Source organism: Eulemur rufifrons, chromosome 20, assembly GCF_041146395.1.
Source record: "Eulemur rufifrons isolate Redbay chromosome 20, OSU_ERuf_1, whole genome shotgun sequence".
Taxonomy (NCBI): Eukaryota; Metazoa; Chordata; class Mammalia; order Primates; family Lemuridae; genus Eulemur; species Eulemur rufifrons.
In genome coordinates, this window is record NC_091002.1 from 4,984,023 (window position 1) to 5,004,255 (window position 20,233).

The 20,233-nt window shown below is 58.0% G+C and overlaps 2 protein-coding genes across 2 annotated transcripts; one reads left to right on the top strand and one right to left on the bottom strand.

The window, feature by feature from the left end:
• The first annotated feature begins 4,607 nt into the window (after positions 1-4,607).
• On the top strand, positions 4,608-7,327 carry MYL5 (myosin light chain 5). Its single transcript, XM_069495689.1, is given in 5 exon segments — positions 4,608-4,671; positions 5,391-5,495; positions 5,918-5,996; positions 6,571-6,619; positions 7,229-7,327. Coding segments are annotated over 5 exon segments (396 nt in total).
• Positions 7,328-7,776: 449 nt separating this feature from the next.
• On the bottom strand, positions 7,777-15,666 carry SLC49A3 (solute carrier family 49 member 3). Its single transcript, XM_069495688.1, has 10 exons — positions 15,469-15,666; positions 12,486-12,644; positions 12,030-12,243; positions 11,802-11,878; positions 10,650-10,791; positions 10,434-10,564; positions 9,563-9,715; positions 9,142-9,299; positions 8,729-8,838; positions 7,777-7,997 (listed from the first exon to the last, which is right to left on the bottom strand). The coding sequence occupies exons 1-10, from the start codon at positions 15,664-15,666 to the stop codon at positions 7,828-7,830; spliced, it is 1,512 nt and encodes a 503-aa protein (XP_069351789.1). The 3' UTR covers positions 7,777-7,827.
• Positions 15,667-20,233: the final 4,567 nt, after the last annotated feature.

The window sequence follows — 20,233 nt, forward strand, 5'->3', positions numbered from 1 at the left end:
GGTACCGAGTGAGCCTAGCACAGGTGGGTGTAAGGCTGGTGGCGGGCACCCCTCCCCTCCCTAATGAAAAAAAGAAGCAGCCCAGGAGACCTGCCGAAAACAATGCCTGCTAGGCCCAGCTAAATTAAAGAATAACCACACCTGGATGGTTGCCCTGATAAGGGTCTCCGGTCCTGGAGTCCACACATACCACCAGCCCCTCCTATTTCTCAATACTTGCCCTAAGAATTCCCGACTCTTCACACTGAAACTCTTGGCGCCAAAGAAACCCCCATCCCCTAACTCTAAAAACATATATAAGCCTACTCAAAACTTAAGGGCGGCGTGACTTCTCGGGCCCCTCTCTCCCGGGACCCTCTCTTGGGACCCATTACCCTTGCCCAGGAGCACTCAAATAAAGCCTCGTTGCTTACCCCTTTCAACTCTGCTCGTCTTTCTTTCTCTGGCGCCCACCACCCAAAAACCTTACAGTGGGCTCCCTCAGACCGGCCAGGAAGAGCATGGCGCTTCGGTGCCCTCCTCGTGCGACCACCCTGCCTTCAGATCACCGGTCACTGAGTCCCAGGCTCTGGCCCCATAGCAAGGCTAGAGCTTCCTTACCCTGGGAGCCCTCATCACTCCCATCCAGAGGAGGGGCTGGAGTCTTGGGAAGACCACCCCTAACACATGCTGTTCCCTTCGTCCCTCTAACTCAAGCCCTCAGGATCCCACAGTCCCACGCTCCAAGGCCCACCTCAACCCAGGCCTGGGGAACACTCAGCTCCCACACCAGTCTCTGCTGGCTTCTGCCCACCTCACAATAGCTACCTGTGTCCTACAGCCCCGTGGTCAGCCTTGGCGAGGGCAGCCCAAAAATGGGACCAGCGGTGTCCACAGCCTCCCAGCTATGCCACTGTGCTGACACACCATTCCCATGGAAAGCAGGCCTGGAGCCTACATGGGAGCACCACTCTTCTGGGGTTCTGGGCCCCCCTCCTGCCATCAGCTCCCTTTGCCTCAACAAAGCAGTAGTGCCTCAGTACCTCCCTGCGGCTGCCTGTGCTCCAACCTCCTCGCCCTCCACTGCTCAGGGCAGAAACTCCTCGGGAACCGAGGCTTGGGGCTCCACTAATATCCTCTGCTGGGATGGGGAGAGGCCCACCCTTATTCACCATCACATCCATGTGTTTACAAAGAGAACTTTTTTCCTAAGGGACAGAGTCTCCTCTATCACCCAGCCTGGAGTGCAGTGGCTTGATCATGGCTCATTGCAGCCTCCAACTCCTGGGCTCAAGCAATCCTTCAGCTTCCCTTGTAGCTGGAACTACAGGCACTTACCACCAAACCTGGCTCATTTTTTAATATATATTTTGTAGAGACGGGGTCTTGCTGTGTTGCCTAGGCTAGTTTCCAACTCCTGGCCTTAAGCGATCCTCCCACCTTGGCCTCCCAAAGTGCTAGATTTGCAGGCACGAGCCACTGTGCCTAGCCAACAAAGAGAACTTAACTGTGAATCTTCAGTGAATAAAATGCAACATTGAAAACTCCAGGACATATGGCAGGTGCTCACAATCCTGAGGGGGAGAGGACCAATGAGCCCAGCCAGCCTGGGCACCCAGGGAGGTATGAGCTGCCCTCTAGTCACCTGGGCAGAGCCTGCACCCTCTCCTGGCTTACTCTGGAATCTAGGCCTTGGGTCCACCAGCTAGGAAATGAGAATTCATCTGCACTGTTTCCTGGGCTGGGGAGACCAGGCCAATGCTATAAGGCCACCCCACTGTTTTCTCTACCCCCTGTGAGGATGACCTGGAGCCCCTGAAGACTCCTGCGTGAGGTCTTCTTGCCTGAACCTTGTCCTCAGGCAGCCAGGAGCATGCTGTCCCCTCCCCCCCCCCCCAGGAAGTGTTGGCCACACCGATCCCACAGGGCACAAAGCACACCTTGGCAGCCGTGGGAGCTGGGCACCCCTTCCTCCCGTTCTTGCCTTTGAGCAGCTGGGCAGATGCCCTCAGGTGACACCAGGTTTTTCCTTCACTGCATTTTAAAATAAACCAGACTCCTCAGCAACTTCTGCTTCCAGAATCAAAAATAAGTGTCTCTAGGGCCTATGGTGGGGCCAAAGTGTCGGGGTATAACTGCAGCTTCCAGGGGAGGCAGGACAGGGGACCAGCAGAGGCCACACACATTCACGCTCACCCGGGGAGCGCCCCTAAAGGTGGTGGAAACCTACTGTGGCTCAGGGGCCTTCCTAAGAGTTTGTGGGGGAGGGTCCCACCTGGCTCGGGACACTGGGGCCACCTGCTGAGGCCTCTGCACCTGTTGGGGTCAGCTGTCGGTGCAGAATCCCAATACTCTCCCAGGCTCTGCTGCTATCTTTAGTGCTATGCTCAGACTCCAGTGGCAGGGAGCCTCCCGGGGGCTCTGTTCGCATTCCTGGCAGCTGTAGGGGCCCTCTGAGTGCAGATCTCAGTGTGGCAATCCCAGTGGCCCACCAGTGCCACTAAGGGTCCCACTCAGATCCTTGCCCTTCGTTCCCTAACCCTGCCCCATTTCCCACATCTGGTCACGCATTCTTCCCTCTGGCAGCCTCCCCCACATCCCTCCCAGGCAGGTCAAGCCTCTCCAGGGTCCTCGACTTCAGGGTGTCAGCGCCTTCTGAAGATCCACTGACCCTGGGGATTGCATGAGGTGACACCTAGGGGAAACTATCTGCGACCAGAGACCTCTGCTGCAGTGGACACTCCAATGGCACCTCTGTCTTTCTAGCTTTGGCAAACTCGACATGGTTCAGACATGTGCCCCACGGGGCCCCCCAGCTCTAGTGGCTACACACGCTCGCTCCCACCCCTCGCCCACTGCAGCACCAATGGCTGTGGCTGCCCTGTGTCCTGCTTTCCGCTGCCCCCCCCCCAACCCCTCCCTGCCACAGGCCTAGGAGGCTCTGAGGGTTTGTTCTCCAGGCTTCGGGTCCCACCTGCCCATGTTGCTCAACCTGCAGGCCTCCTCCTTAGTCCTGTTTGGCCTGCAGACCCACCCCGGACCAGGGCATCTGGATTCTGACTCTGAGGTGGTCTCTGACATCTGGCACTACCAAATGGCCCCCAGGCCAGGTCCCTTCCCCAGACTCTGCCCACAAGGCTATGGTGTAGTAGGAAGACCTGGGCCCTGGGCCAGGGCAGACTGGCTGGCTCTGCCAAGCCAATAAATATCATGTTCCATGGGCCAGGCCAGGGGCTTCTAGCCGTGAGGCCAGAATTGGGGGGGGGGTCCCATGGCCAGGGTTGTGGGCTGACTGTTGTCTGCTACTGAGGCAGGGAGGTGAGGACAGTGCCACAGAAACTGCTGACACACAGAATGTGTTATGCAAAGGCTTGCTGACCAGTCACCGGGGCCACTCACAGCAACTTTGTGCAAACCTGGAAAAGGTGCCCCTTCCTCTGGCCCCTGCAGTTCCTGTAGCCCTGCCAGGGCTCAGGGTACCCCAGCAGGCCCTCAGCTCCTCAGCCAAGAGTGTGTGCAAGTGGCCTTCTTGGTCGGGGTGGTGAGAGACTTGCGGCTTTCCTGGGTGGGGCAGGGTGAGCGTGACTGAGTCACCACCAGGTTGCTGAAGCTCACTCTGCAGTTGTCCAGTCCCCTGGGTGGCCTTAAGCCTGTCCTTGTAGGGAGTGGCAGCTGAAGTCTGAGCTGTCCTGGGGAACCAGACAGGAGCTTAAGATGGGCTGGACCTGGGCGGGGAGGAGCACAGAGGCATCGCATCAGGCAGCCCAGGCATGGTGAGGGTGGCCAGGCAGGCACTGGGGCAGGGGCGTGTGTACGTGCACAAGTGTGTTTAAATGTGTGTGCACACTTACATGAGCGTGCGTGCGTGCGTGTGTGAACATGCACATGAGTGTGCATGTGTGGGCATGGATGTGTGGAGGGTGGGAAGGTCATGCCCCATGCTGCCATGGTGACAGTCTGGGGCAGGATGGAGGGTCCTGGCCATCATGGAAGCCCACTGCCCATAACAAGCCCACCGACGGAGTCCATCTGCCCCTCGAGCCCTCAAGGCTAAGCTGGCTCCTGCAGGGCCCTGAGCTGAGCCCATTGTGTTCTTTCAGGGCCTCTGGGAACCACTGCCCTTCCCCGACTCCCTATGCCCACGCCAGACACCTGCAACTGCCCCCCAGGCACCCGGGCTTGGGGCGGGCATGCTCCCCAGCTGCCCGGCCACTCCAGCCCCAAGGGCCCTCCTCTGAGTTCAGTCTCCCAAAACTCAGGGTGCCCCAGAAGCTTCCCCCAGCCAGCCTAGGGACTCTCAGCCTCGGTTCTCTCATCTCAGGCCAGCAGAAAGACCAAGAAGAAGGAAGGCGGGGCCCTTCGTGCCCAGAGGGCATCGTCCAATGTCTTCTCCAACTTCGAGCAAACTCAGATCCAGGAGCTCAAGGAGGTGAGACTTCCTCTTTCACTAGGAACCCCTTTTCCCAGAAGCTTGTGCTGGGAAGACCCCATGTGGGCCTCACTCCAGAGCCAGTAGGAATGGGAGCCTGTCTTCACCCCGGGGCTGAGGAGCTGGGGGCTGAGGGCAGGGGTGGGGCTGGCCGGCTGCAGCACAGAGACCTGGCCTTGGTCCCCAGGCGTTCACGCTCATGGATCAAAACCGAGATGGCTTCACTGACAAGGAGGACCTGAAGGACACCTATGAGTCCCTGGGTAGGTGCCGGGGCAGAACGCATCACAGCCCACAGAGGAGGCAAGTGGGGAACGTCCACCTGGACACCCTCACCCTTCCTCCTCGAGTGGACCCAGGGCATTGGCCTCAAAGGCTGACCCCATATCCCCACAGGCTGTGTGGGGGTGGCTGCAGCTGCCTGGTTTGGTCAGAGCTACCAGACAGCATCCCAGGGTGAGACAGGGTGGGTGGCACAGCCCAAGCATGAAAACCCAGGGTGGGCTGTGGGGCAGGGGGCTCCAGGGAGGGTATGAGACACCCCCTCCTCTGCCGAGCAGACCCCGAGCGCTGCACAGCCATGCCCAGCCGCCATTCCTCACCAGGGTCATCCTGTCCCCAGCAGCTGCCTCTGGCCTGAGGTCCTGCCCTGGGAGCTGGGAACTGGTTTCCACCTGGGTGAGGGGGTCATAAGTGACCCACCTTCCCTCATAACAATGGCAGATCACAGTGTTTCCAAAGGTCTGTGCCTCCTCTGCTCTTGCCCTCGACACTAGTCTCCAAGGCTCAGGGTTTGGGGTGAGGCTGACACACCCCAGCCTGCACCCCGACAGGCCTGGCCGAGCACCTCCTGTCCCCCCTCCTTTGTCACTGCTCTGGGGCCACCTGCCTGCCTGCCAGTGGAACAGCAGACATATCAGCAAGGACCAGTGGGGCAGAGTGGGTCCTCCCCAGTGGCACACCTGCCCCGTGCCTGCCATAGGCAAGATCAATGTCAAGGATGACTAGCTGGATGACATGCTTAAGGAGGCCTCAGGGCCCATCAACTTCACCATGTTCCTGAACCTGTTTGGGGAGAAACTGAGCGGTGAGTGCCTGGGGCCAGCCCCCTCCTCCTTGGGTGGGGCTCCTGACACTTAGAAATCCATTTCACATGAATGTCCGCAATTTCTGATCTCTTGATGGGAAGCCCCAGGACCTGGCATTCTGGGACCCAGTTTGGTAGGGCCCCTGTCAGCCACCCCAGAGTATGTGTGCTCGGACACTCACTCCCTGCCCTACACCTGCTGCTGGCCCAGCTGGTGAGGGCTTGGTCCCTCCTCACGGAGCACTTGCCCCCAACTCAGGCCTGGGCTAACCCTGGGGACTTCCAGGCTGAAGGTGCCATGTGGACCGAGGCTTGGAGCCCTGGGAACAGAGCTGGTCTCCCTCCTTCCCTGTTTGTCCTTGGCAGCCTGGAGCAGGACTGGGAGCCCAAATGCCTAGGGCTCAAGGCCTCTTTGTGGGCAGGTACGGAAGCTGAGGAGACCATTCTAAATGCCTTCAAGATGCTCGACCCCAAGGGCAAAGGCAGCATCAACAAGGAATAGTGAGTGCCAGGCTTTGGGCAGTACGTTGGAGTCTCCAAGGGCTCCCTGATGGCCTCCCCCACTAGGGACACTGCCCCAGCGAGGGACTGTCGGCCACCTGGACACCAAGCCCCCCCCACCCCACCCCCACCTCTGACCAGCTGCAGGGCCTTGAGTGGCTGTCCCATGTGCTGAGTCCTTGGAATAACTAAGTGGAGACCAACCTGCACAGGCACCAGGCACCCCAGGTGGCCATTGTTCCTCTAACCTGTGCTCTGCCTTTAGCCCCTTTTATGGAGAGTTGCCTGGTGCCCAGAGCTGGGGAAAGGGGATATTCTGGTGTACAGGCACTGCCTCTGTTCTCCCTTAGTCTTCCTCGCCATCAGATGTCCCCAGGCAAACCCCCAGGAGTGATGACATCTGAGTGGTGACCTCAGAGGTGCCACGCCTGCGGGGAAGGGTGCCGATGCAGCACGTGGGCCCCACCCTCTGGTCTCTGCAGCACCCATCCCCCATGGGTCACCCCTCCTGCCAGCCCCCGACCCACCCCTTTTCTCAAAGCTTAACTGGGCTCCTTCACCTCCTTCTCCTCAGCATCAAACGTCTGCTGATGTCCCAGGCTGACAAGATGACCGCAGATGAGGTTCGGCCACAGCCCCCGCCCCCTTCCCCCACAGCCCTCTCTCAAGCAGGGCTCCCCGGTCAGCCAGGGGAAGCGCTGGCCCCAGAGGCCGCAGCACTGCGCTCCTTCAAGTGCCCATTTGAGAGACGGAACCGCTCAGAGGGGTTAGGTCAGCGGCTGGAGGCCACCCAGCGGCCAGTGCCATCTGTCCTGGCCTGAGGGGCAGGGCTCACAATGCTGTCCCATCCCCCAACCCCCATCCCGCACGCCCCGCGCCAGCGGTGCGACCACAGCTCTCCCACCTGCTAGGACCCTATTCACCGCACACCTCACATAGCCCTCCCCACGGTGCTGGTCACCTGGGCACCGCTGACCAGCTTGGGAATGGCGGACGGACTATGGGCTCAGGTCAGGCAGAGAGCCCAGGCGATGCGTTCGTCTCTGCCCCGCCCCGCCCCTCTCCTCCGCTAGGCTCCGCCCCTCCCCTCCCCTAGGCTCCGCCCCTCTGGCCCATCCCCCGCCCGGCGCCCATCCCCACCCCCGTGCAGAAGTCAGACCAGAAGCCAGACCAGAGCGGCCGCGGTGTAGCGATGGGTTGTAATCGCAGCTTGACTCGCGCACCGCTCGCAGGGCGACCAGATGTTCCAGTTCGCCACCGTCGACGCAGCGGGCAACCTCGACTACAGGGTGCTGAGCTGCGTGACCACCCACGGGGAGGAAAAGGAGTGAGGGCCCCGCGAGTGTCCGCCTGCAGTGCGGGGTGTGCGCGGCCGCGGGCTGGGACTGGCCCTCCCAGGCTAGCAGCGGAGGGGGCTCCCTTCACCTGTCCACTCCAGACTCGGCCATGAGGGGTCCCCGGGACCCCACCCTTGAGCTGCGCCTCAGCCGAACTCCCGTGCCAGGCCGACTGCGGCGCGGCTGCTGCGCCGCCCTCCAGTGTGCCTGTCTGGCCTGCTGGGGTGTCCTGCCCGGTCAGTGTCCGCAGGGCAGTAGCTCTTCTCCGTGCAGCCACAGGGTCTGCCCTGCCTGGCCGTGTCCTGGGTGCCCCAAAGCCCCTGAGTTTCTGTGACGGGCTCTCAGGCGTGGCTGGCACAGCCAAGGTGGCCCACACCTGCCCCTCCAGCCTCCCCTTCACAAGATGTCCCTGATCAGAGTCTCTCAGACCTTGGCCGCTCCTGAAGGAGGGAGACAGAGCCAGAAGAACCGACTGGAGTGCCGTGCTGGGAGCCTCAAGGGGTGATTTCAGGGTTGGACTCATGGTCTTCAGCTCCTGGGCACATGTCCTGGGCAGAGGGGGACACGCCAGACTCGGCCCTCAGGCGCCGGTATGGGGTGTGGAAGAAGAGCACCAAGACACAGCTGAAGAGGGTGCACAGGCCGGCCAGCAGCAGCAGGGACCCTGGGGACACAGCACACAGCTCTGTCACCACAGCCAGAGCTCCCCACATGAGAGCACAGCCAAGCCTAGTGGCCACAGATGGGCAGATATGATCCCGACCCATGCAGACCCCACTAACCAAACCACAGAGCAACCCTGGAAACAAACCCTGTTCCCAGCCTCCGGCAGACCCCAAAGGGTGAAGGGGTGTTTGCAGACCCAGGTTCCAAGAGCTGTAAGCTCTGAGGTCACCAGCATGGGGTCAGGAAATGGGTGTGCAACCCCCACCTCTGATCTCCGCCCTACTCCCCTCTCTGTCTCTGTCTCCCTCTCTGTCTGTCTCCCTCCATCTCGTCTTTCCACTCTCAGATCTCTGCCACCATATCTCTCTGTCTCTTTCCCTCTGTCTCTCTGTGTCTGCCTGTCTCTCTCCCTATCTCTGTCTCTCTCTCCCCCCTCTCCCGCCCTTTCCACTCTCAGATCTCTGCCACCATGTCTCTCTGTTTCTCTTTCTCTTTACCTGGCTTAAAACAACTCACACTGGCATTTGGCATTTGTCAGGGCTCTGGGCTTCACGGACCATGCTGACCCCAGGGGTTCTGCCTGTTGACCTCTGACCCCACCAGCACCCACCCACTGAGGAGAGCCAATGGGGCTGAGAGGCGGGGCACGGAGTGGGGGCTCCAGGGCTATTCCAATTGAGCAGGCTTGGCCTGGCCTCTGCTCCCCGGGGCTCCCAAAGGGGCACTTACCTGTCCAGTCAAGGGGGTCCTCGCCATGCTTGCAGGTGGAGAATGATGGCTCTCGGTGACGCACAGTCAGCGCCATCAGCGCCACCATGATAATCACACCCTCCACCTGCCTGGACACACATGGCCCTCAGCCCCTGCCAGCATCACTGCCCACCCACCAGAGCCAGACGCCACCCTGAGAAGGGGCCAACACCTGTGCCACCCACTGTGCCACTGGTCCCTCCGAGGGCAGTGCCCAGCTCTGGCTGGCATGGGCCCCCATGGCTGGCCCAGGTGCTTAGTATCACTCAGCCCTTGCCGGAGCAGGCAGGTCCCTTGATTCATAGAAAAGGGGCCTGGGCTGGGCAGCCTGAGGTGGGACAGAGGAGGGTCTCTGGGCTCCCAGGGTGCAGCAGGGGCAGATGGACACTCACCCCAGCACAAAGACCAGGCCAGCGGCAGCACCCTCCCCCACAGGGAAGGAGCACTCCACTGCCAGTTCCATGGCCACGGGCGCTACCGAGAAGCCAAAGAGCCCAAGCAGTGAGCAGATGGCGGCCAGGGCAAAGGTTTGTCCCTGCAGCTGGGACACCTGAGGGCAGCAAACGGCAGAGGATGGGGGCCTGGTCAGATCCACCGGCCCTGGGCAGGCAGCAGACTCAGTTGCATGGGTGAGAGGAAGCCCCACCCCACCCAGGGGCCACCCCAGCTGGCAGGGGCTGGGCCTGAGAGGTCCAGAAATCTATTCCAGCCAAGCTGCCCACTGCCCCGTCCAAGGCCTCACAACCCAGCCCCTCTGCCTGGGGCACCGTCTCCCACCCCTGCACGGTGGTCCCAGCTTGAGGGCACTCTCACCAAGGCAAAGGCCACGCAGGCCAGAGAGGTCAGGCAGAAGCTAATCTTGGTGGCCTCGGTGAAGCACTTGGTCCGGTCGACGTAGATGCCAAGAACCAGCGCCCCCAGAATTCCAAACACGATGAAAAGAGCCCCACAGAGGCCTGAAAACTCCTGGAGGAGGAGAGGAGAGGCTGGGGCAATTTACTGGGGTAGGGAACTGCTAAGGGCCCAAGAGGCGGCTAGCATCCTTAGGCAGAACACTGTCACCAAGGGGCTCACAGTAGGGTCACTGTGCTGTGCCTGAAGCCCAGGCATGACAACACAGGCTACAGCTGCACTATTGGCTGCCTGCTGGGGGGCGGGGGGAGGGTGTCCTATGCCATGCCACCCCCTGCCCTAGGATCAAAACAATCGCTAAAGGGAAGGGCCTGTCCCCACCCCATGGGTCCTTAATGCCTCTGAGCCCCTGGCAGAGGCAGAAACATGTCCCTTAAACCCCACACCCAGCACTGATGCCAGAAAGCAGAGGGCAGAAGCCAAACATGTACAAACAGATGCACATACACATACCACACACGTGCACAGGTACATACAGACACACCCAGCACTGATGCCAGAGGGCAGAGGGCACAGCCTGGAGATGTATGGGCAGAACAAGGCCTCCCATCTGCATCCCTAAATACTGAGGGTGGCCCTTCCCTGGAGCCCTGCAGGGTTGGGGCCTTGCTATTAATAGGAAGGGGCATCGCAGAGTCCACACACGGAATCCTGGTGCCCCTACCTTCCCATCCAACCCCCCACCCCCTCCCAGAGCCACCACCCCCACCTCACTACAGCCATATCGGGCAGTGGGAGGCAGAGCCCCTCTAGGGCAGGGCCCAGGGCTCACACTGGAGTAGCCGCTCGCGCAGAAGATCTGCTCCAGGAGGGCCATGAGGCTGGAGAAGATCCCAGTGCCCCCTCCGAAGCACACGGCCAGGAGGATGTAGGCCTTGTTCCGCAGGAGCTGGAGGGGAGGGGCTGCTCAGACTGGGGTGGGGGTGGGGGCGCCCCTCCCCGGCCTCCTGCTCCCACCCCAGGTCCACCCTGCCCCATCCCACAGCACCAACCAGCTTGAGCCCGTCCAGGAACTTCTCCGAGGTGGAGCTGGCAGCCCCGGCGGAGGGTGGGGTGGGGGGCACACTCTCCCAGAGGCAGGTGGTGGCCAGCAGGCAGGCGAGGCCAGCAGGGATAGCACAGATGCCCAGCTGGGGAAAGGGTATGCATGTGCACAGGAGGCCACATGGACACACACGCCCCACATGGCACCCCGGCCCTGCTCTGGGCTGCCAGCAGCACACTCTACACTCTCCCCAGTCGCTCCTGCCCACTCTCGGGGTGGCCACTGGGTCCCAGGGCCTGTGAGAGCTGCTCTGCTTCCTCCACACCTGCTGCGGGGCATCATGAGGAGCCCTGGCTTTCGCAGACCGTCAAGGATGGCTCCCTCCTTGAAAACGTCAGCCCGACCTCCCCGAGCACCAGACTCCGCATCTAACTGCCTGCTGCACACCCACATAAGAAGCAGATCTTAACATAGACAGGTGGGTCACACAGACAGGTGTGGGTGCACAGGTATGCATGTATGTACACACACTCCACACATGCATGGGTATACACACACATGCACACATGCACAAGCATACACATGTACACACCACATATGTGCATAGGTATGCACAGTGCACACATGCTTGCACTACACACATGCACATGTATGCACATACAGCGCAAATGCACCATGCATATGCATGTGTATGCATGCACTGCACACAGACACACATGCACACACCACATGTGCACAGGCACACACATGCTCACACCACCATGTATGTGCACACAGACACACATACCACACATATGCACAAGCACACACACTCATACCATACACATGCACGGGTATGCACAGACACACAGCACACATATTATACAGGTACCATACATAAGCATGTGTATCACACTTGCACAGAGACACACACACACACACCATACATATGCACAAGCACACACATGCACATACCATACATGCACAGGTATGCATACACACCACACACAGCACACATGGACCACACATATACATGTGTATGCACACAGAACATGCACAGCACACACACGCTCAGACCACACACGTCCATGGCTACACACACAGAGCACACATGCACAATATAATATGCCTGTGTGTTCACACACATACACATACAGGTGCCACATGAGCTCTCACCATAATGGGAATGTCCTCGCCCTTCTTGACCAGTGCAGGTGACAGCACATTAGCCACAAGGATGCCCAGGGGGTTTGCTGGATGGACAGAGAAACACATCAGCTTCGCTGTGTCCAGGCCACAGGAGCCTTTTTGGTGCTAGTCCCTTGCCTTAGCTGAGAGCCAGGGCAGCAGAGGATCTGAGCACACAGCCAGAGGGGACCCAGGTGGCCTCACCCCTGGACTCACACATGGTTGCGATCATGTTGGCCGTGGCTCGCTGGTGCTCTGGGAACCACAAGGCAGCCAGCTTGGCTGGAGAGAAGATGACCAGGGTCTGGGCCAGGGCACAGAGGCTCTGGCCACCCATGAAGAAGGCGAATGGGTGGAGGGTCCCAACGGCCACGCAGGGCAGGGTGCGTAGCACACTCCCAGCGAAGTTCAGCCAGGCGCCCAAGATGGTCTGTAGGGATGGGGTCAGGAGTGCTGCCACCAGCACAGGCACCCCCCTGGGTCCCTAGATGCCTGCCCTCCCAGCGCCCAGACCACCATCCTCCTTGCCACCCCGACTGCTCTGCCTGGGAGGCCTGGCTGGTAGAGGTGGTGGACCCTGGTCTGGGGAGAAGGCAGTAGTTCTCCCACCCAAATGCAGGGGACCCTTCCCCATCTCAGACAGAGCAAGTCGTGGTGTGGGGTCTGACTCACAGCCCCGCGGAGCCCAACAGAGTCCAGCATCCAGATGGCCACTACACCAAACGGGATGGACACCACAAGGTAGACCAGTGAGAGCCAGTTGATCTGTTCCGTGGACAGGAAGAAGTGCTCAGCGATGGTGTCGGCGACAGGTGCGAAGCTGAGCCACAGCTGCGGGAGCACGCAGGAGTCAGCCTCAGGGGCCACAGACACTGCCCACCAGGCTCTGGCCCCAGCCCCCTGCTGCCCCCAGCTTTGCTGGCCAACCTGAGGGAGGCCTGTAAAGGCCGTAGGGACTCAGCCCAACACGGACATGGGGTCTTTCTGCCCAAGGACACCCCCACTGGTGGCAGGGTTGAAGACCATTCCCTGATCGTGGACCTTGACTGTGGACCAGCCTGGGGGGCAGCCCAGAGCCTGCAGGACTATGAGCCCTGCCAGGACTCGACCTGACCCTCTGAGGTAGGTGATGACTGCTGGCGGGGGAGCATGCACCGTCGGGAGGTGCTATGTGGAAAGTAGGGGGGGGAGTGACAGGCTGGGGACAGGGAGACACAGAAAGGCCAGAATATCAGAGGGGTGAAGTCACCTGGACGTGGACCTGGAGCTTGGAAAGTGAAGGGGGAGAAGCCAGGGTGAGGGAGGGTACGGCCCTGGTGCCTGGTCACAAGGACACATAGTGTGTCAAGATGGGCCGGGCAGGGGAGCACATTCTGGGAGACTTTGAGGTCCAGAAGGTGGTGGAGACACCATGGCAGATCCCAGGTGGACAAGGGCCGGAGGTGTGGGGGGCCCAGAGCCATGCAGGGCAGCTGACGCCAGTGTCCAGAGGCGGGAGGGACCTCGGAGCCCTTTGCTCTGGGGATGGGCAAAGGTACCTCCAGCCTGTCTGCAAACTCAGGACCGAGTCTCAGGTGGAAACACCTGCAGTGTATGCCGGCCCTGCCCACGGCCAACCAACCTCCCCTGTAGGAAACCCCAGTGTTTGGGCAGGTGAGACTGTCCCCAGAGCAACAACGCTCCGACCTTCGACATCATCAGGTGCCAGGACGACTCCACCCCACAGATGTACAGCAAACAGCACTAGCACACTTGGGGCTGTGGGGAGGGCTTCCCAGAGGAGGTGATCAGCTCACCCTGAAGGGAGGGTCAAAGGGGGAGTCGCCAGGCCTTATGATAGGGGTGCCTAGTAGCCGAGGACCAGTGGCAAGGATGTGCTACTCACCAAAGGTCATGATTAATCCAACTCTGAGGATGGAGGCGCTCCAGGGCACACCCTCTCTGGCAGAGGAGTGGGACCCCGGCTTCCCCACACATAATGACGCTGGAGGCCTGACTGCTAAGCCTCACGTGACAGTGAGCTTGGGCAATAGCTGCCTTTTCTTCCTTTTTTCTCAGGACAGTGCAAGGGACAGATTTTCCAGGCTCAGAAAGAGCCCCCGCCCAGGCCCTCCCCCCTCCTGCCTGGCCTTGCCCAGTGAGACAAGCCAGGTGTCTGTTCACAAAGCTGCCCTGCTAAGCCAAACCCATCCCTTGCCCACTCACAGCTCAGTTCTTGTCCCTTCCCAGAGCTGAGGCCATAGCCATACGGGGCAGAGACATGGAGGGAGGACGACTATCTAACTCATCATGTGTAAGAACTCTCTTCCTCTGCTCCCGGCCTCGCCACCCCCATATCCAGGGTGCTGGATCCCTCCTCGGGGCCATCCCCAGCTCTGCTCCACCTGCCCTCTCGGCACTTGGGATCCCTGGTCCCTGGCAGCAGACCAGCAGCTGTGGCTCTCAGGGGCACATGGCTGGGGGAATATGATACTGTCTGCTCCCTGTGGTGACCACAGCAATTCTCAGTGTGGGGGCAGAGTTTTGTTTGCTCCATGAAGACTTATAGATAAGAAGGTGCAGAATTGCAGTAGAGTGCCCTTGAGTGTCCAAAGAGCACCCTCTGCACCCTCACCACCACCCAGAGCCAGCTGTGGCTTCCCCAGTGTCTAGACAGGGGACCAGGGAGCCAGCCCACAGCAGGAGCGAGGGCTTGGCCTGGCCACTGGGCGGCCAGCAGAGCCCAGGGCCCTGCTGCGGATGCAGCTGGTGTCAGCTGGGCTGGCTCTCCACACCTGCCCAGCAAGGAAGGAGAGAACCGGCCCCAGGAACCTGCCTGCAGGGGCTCCAAAAGAAGAGCAAGAGCCCACAGTTCCCAAGCCCCCTACGCTGCGTGCCCCACCCCTGTTAGCAGGTCTGGCGTCCTGATGGTCCCACAGCGACATGGCACCTCCCTCACTGTGAATCCTGCTGCCAACTGCATCTTCCCATTGCATAGTGGCCCATGCTGCCCAACCAGTTCCTGAGGTTCCCTAGGAGGGCCAGAAAACACAGGCAGGTTCCTGCACACACATTAGGGAGGGAGAGTCACGCCTGGGAGTGATGTGGGGGCAGCCACAGCCTGGAAGCTCGGGTGGCAGGACAGAGCCATAACAGCCTAAGATGTGAGAGAGCAGGAGGCCCCTCAAAGAGCCCCAGGGCAGCAAGGGCAGCTCCAAGCCCTCTCTCCACTCTGGTGCCTATAGAAGCCTGTCCAGGGGCAAGTTGGGTGACCTGTCCTGGGGCTGGGGAGCATGGAGGAAGGTTCCTTCTCCAAGCCCACCTGTGTATGATGGGTTGGGGAGAGGGATCCTAGACCTCTGGCTGGAGCCACGGGAGGCTGGGGAGGGTCTGGGAGGAGGTGGGTGGGGGGCTGGGGCCCAGCGACTGGCAGACCCCCCCCAGGCACCCGGCCCTGCTCCGTGCCCTGATTTGCCCCTTTTTCCAAGGCCGCCGGCCTCAGCCTGGAGAGGGCGCCCTTGCTGCCCAGCGGCCCACACCTCGGACCGGACCTGTGCGCTGTGCTGTAGCTGAATGAAAACGAAACCCAGCTGGCTGGGAGCGGCCGAGGACAGAGCTGCTGGCTCGGGTCGCGGGCTCCCCTGTCCCAGCACCCCCTAGTCAGTCCCGGCCGTACCATGGCGTTGGAGCAGCTGAGCAGGCTGACCACCAGCAGGAAGACCCAGCGGCGCGCGTAGGCACGGTGGGCCGGCCGTGCGCCCAGGGCCGGGGTCTCGGCGGCCCCCGGCTCGCCCTCGGCTGTCTCCGTCCGGTCCCTGGAGGCTTCGGGCCCGTCCGCGGCCACCCTTGGCCCGGCCCTAGCCGGCTCCTCCATCGCCCGCCGCGCCCTGACCAGTCACCGACCGGTCCCCGAGGTGCAGACTTTAGGAGTGGCCCGCGTGCGCCAGGACCGCCTGCGGAGGTGGGGCAATTGGGTCAGTCCCCGCCCACCCAGAAAAGCTGGGGGAGGAGGTCCCCACCCATCAGGTGGAAAGAGGACCCGTCGGTGAAGTGGGACCCTGCTCCTTCAGCCTTAGGATGGAAGTCCCTGCTACAAAAACAGGGACAAAAGTTCCCCCTTGCAGGGGCCAGCCGAGTCACAGCCACACAGGACAAGCCCATGTGGGCAGGATGCAAGAAACGGGGACTTGAAGTAACTTGCCCGAGCAAAAGTCTGCGTCTCCTGAAAGGGGCTCTGGACCCCAAATTCCTGAGGTCCAAGCAAGCCACAGGGAGAGGCAGAGGCCAGCCTGTAAGAGGAGGCTGGATTTGCAGAGAGCCTCACATCCAGACTAGTCATCAGACTTGGGGGTGGGGAAGCATGACTGGGGGGGGTGTCAGCGTTGCTGGCCAAGAGGAGGAAGGGGAGGCCAGGAAGAGCCTGTCTGCCCTCCGCACTCTCCCCGCCTCGTAGACAGCTCCACAACACATTCTCCTGGTTGTTATCTGCATTTTGCAGCTGGGGAAACAGCTGGGCAGAGGAGTAGGCACAGTCTTCTGTCCCTCTGCTTAGGATGGAGAGGCATGTGGGCTGGCAGGCAGAGAGAAGGGGGTGTCCCAGCATATCTGTAAGAACAGCCTGACCCCACAGCTGTGCCTGGCTTGCTCTGGGGAAACCCAAGGAGGCTGTCTGGGTGGAGGCACCAGTGAGACATGTCCCTCAAACACATCCCTGTTATCTGACATGCACAATATTGTTCCTATGTTTTGTCTTAAATGTTCATCTATTTCAACAGGCCCCATCTGTCATCCACACCTGAGTGTGAGCAAGTTGACCATGAGGTTCCAGCATTTGCAGCGAGGGCTTAGGATGCAAGATCAGCACACAACAATCAATTGCATTTCTATATACCAACAAGAAACACATGGGGACCAAAAGTGAAGACACAATACGGTTTACAATTACTTCAAAGAAAGTTAAAATGCTGGGATATAAACTTAGTGAACTATGTACAGGACTTATATGCTAAAAATGACACAACATTAATGAAAGAAATCAATGAAGACTTAAATAAATGGAGAGGCATACAATGTTCATGGATTGGAAAACTCAACATAGTAAGGATGTCAGTTCTCCCTAAATTGATCTATAGGTTTACTACAATTCCTATCAAAAGGTTTTTGTACACACAGATTGAGAAAAAATATTTGTAAACCATATACCTAAGAAAGGCCTGGTATTGAAACTATATAAAGAGCTCTGAAAACTCAACAGTTAAAAAAATTAGAAAATGGCCGGGCACGGTTGCTCACGCCTGTAATCCTAGACCTCTGGGAGGCCGAGGTGGGAGGATCACTCGAGGTCAGGAGTTCAAGACCAGCCTGAGAAAGAGTGAGACCCCGTCTCTACTAAAAATACAAAGAAATTATCTGGACAGCTAAAAATACATATAGAAAAAAATTAGCCGGGCATGGTGGCATATACCTGTAGCCCAGTTACTCGGGAGGCTGAGGCAGAAGGATTACTTGAGCCCAGGAGTTTGAGGTTGCTGTGAGCTAGGCTGATGCCACAGCACTCTAGCCTGGGCAAAAGAGCCAGACTCTGTCTCAAAAAAAGAAAAAAAAAAATTAGAAAATGGGCAAAAGAATATGAAGAGACATTTCACTGAAGAGGATACACAAATGGCAAATAATGATGAATGACCAATGTCTTTAGCCATTAGGAAAATGCAAATTAAAACCACAGTGAGATACCACTATACACCTTTCAGAATGGCTAAAATAAAAAACAGTGACAGCACCAAATACTGGGAAGGCTGTGGGTAACTGGAAATTGCTTGTAAGAATATAAAATGTTACAGCCACTGCAGAAAAAAAGGTTGGCAGTTTCTTATAAAACTAAACATGCAGTTATCATATGGCCCAGCAATTGTACTCCTGGGCATTTATCCCAGAGACATAAAAACTTATGTTTACCCAAAAACCTGTGCCCAGATGTTCATAGCAGCTTTACTTGTGATAGCCAAAAAGTGAAAACAACCCAGATGTCCTTCAGTGGGGAATGGTCAAGCCCTGCAGTACATCCACACCATGGAACATTACTCAGCAGGAATGGACTGTTAATGCAACAACCTGGATGAGTTATTCAGAGTGAAAATAAGCCAATCCCAAAAGGCTACAATTGTATGATTCCATTTATGTAAAAACTTTGAAAAGACAACATCACAGGAACGCAGGACAGATTAGTGGTGGCCAGGGTTTAGGGACTAGGCAGGTGTGGGGCTGCAGGGAGGTGGGCGTGGCCAGAAAGGGGCACCAGGAGAGACCCTTGCGGTGCTGGGAACAGCCCACATCCTGGCTGTGGTGGTGGACACACAAGCATACATGTGTGATACACTTGGATGAAGCTATGCACACACACAAATGATGGGTGTGAGCAAAAGGAAACCTGAGTGAGATTGGGAGGATTGTAGCAATGTCTGTACCAGGGATGTGATATTAATACATTTGTGTTCTGCAAGATGTTACCTTTGAGGGAGGTAAGATCAAAGATCACTCTGAATTATTTCTGACAACCACATGTGAATCTACAATTAACTCAAAGTAAGAAGTTTAATTTTTAAAAAGTCATGTAATATGGAAAGTCCATTCTTTGGAAACAATGACCTTTTCCCTTCTCACATTAAAGAAACAGTTTTGTTTAACTCTCCAAGAGTATCTTCCACATAAGCGTCTAAGCTGCTTGAGTTTTGAATCCAGGTATATACTGTCCACAGGAGAATCATCCTGAGCCCAGAATCCATCTTCCCACCTTTGGGACAGTCACCTCTTGAAGACATCCTTTGGTGATCTCCACACAAAGGGACGTAGCATCTTGCTTTCGAAAATGATCTTCATTTTTTACTTTTTTTTTTTTTTTTTTTTTTTGAGACAGAGTCTCACTCTGTTGCCCAAGCTAGAGTGCCATGGTGTCAGCCTAGCCACAGCAACCTCAAACTCCTGGGCTCAAGCAATCCTACTGCCTCAGCCTCCTGAGTAGCTGGGACCACAGGCATGCGCCACCATGCCCGGCTAATTTTTTCTATACATATTTTTAGCTGTCCAAATAATTTCATTCTATTTTTAGTAGAGACGGGGTCTTGCTCTTGCTGAGGCTGGTCTCGAACTCCCGGCCTCAAGCGATCCACCTGCCTCAGCCTCCCAGAGTGCTAGGATTACAGGCGTGAGCCACCACGCCTGGCCTTTATTTATTTATTTATTTATTTATTTTTGAGACAGAGTCTAGCTCTGTTGCCTGGGCTAGAGTGCTGTGGAGTCAGTCTAGCTCACAGCAACCTCAAACTCCTGGGCTTAAGCGATCCTCTGCCTCAGCCTCCCAGAGTGCTAGGATTACAGGCGTGAGCCACCGTGCCCGGCCGAAAATGATCTTCAAAGACATGTAAAATAACTTTCTATACATACAGTTATGGCTAAATCTATGTTTCAGTGTCTTTCTCTCTCTTTTTTGAATCAAATGTAGGCTTCTATCAGCACCCCAAATTAACATTAACTGAGGCATTTTCAGCTAATGTGTCTTCCCTAAACAGTATCTTGTTCAAATCAAGCCACTAGATTGATTTGCCAAGACTGGAACGTGAGGCCAGGGCACCTTTTCTAAGGATACCAGAGAGGAAATCTCACCTTCTACAATGAGAGGTCAGGGCCCACCCTGTTTTTTCGTTTACTTGGTTTTATCTGCTCCTCCCAGAGAGCATCAGTGATGTGGGGGCAGGAGCCTGTCTGCCCATACCGCCCCCCCAGGTTAGGGCTGGCCAGCACAAGGTCTGGATGAAAATAGAAACCTCACGCAGCGCATGGCCTTTCTGCCATGGCCCTTCCCCGCCACCTGGGCCTGCCAGACGGGTTCCTCCACAAGGTGGCCCACATCTCACGTGCATCCTATATCACTTGCATCCTGTGCGGAGGCTGCTTGTCCGGATCCCAGAAGCACACCTGTTCTCCCACATGATGACTCACACCTGTCCCTTGCACTTCCCTTGAGGTCCCAGCTGCTAAAAGCCCACGCACGGGATACCACAGCAGGGACCAGGATCCGGACTCTCAGGCTGCCTCAGAAATGACGGTGTGACTTCATCCTCATGGACAGGGAAGGTCCACCAGTTTATAGATCTGCCCTGGAATGTGAGCCTGTGTGTTTACCTAAACAAAGGAAGGTTGTGGCCACTGTTTCCTGTGCCAGCGGGCCCCACCAGAGGGGAGCCCTCGGGTGTCGGCCTCCTCACCTCCCCTTCCCACACGGGGCTCACATAAGGCCCAAGCTGTGGCAGCAAGTATCAGGAGCCCAACCTGCTGGCCTTCCCCCCTCCCTCCCCCGAGGACTCTCTGGTCCAGTCTGTCTCTGCTCCTTGGACCTATTCAGTCTAAGTGGTCGAAAAAGCTTGTTTTCTCATTTGTGTGTGTGT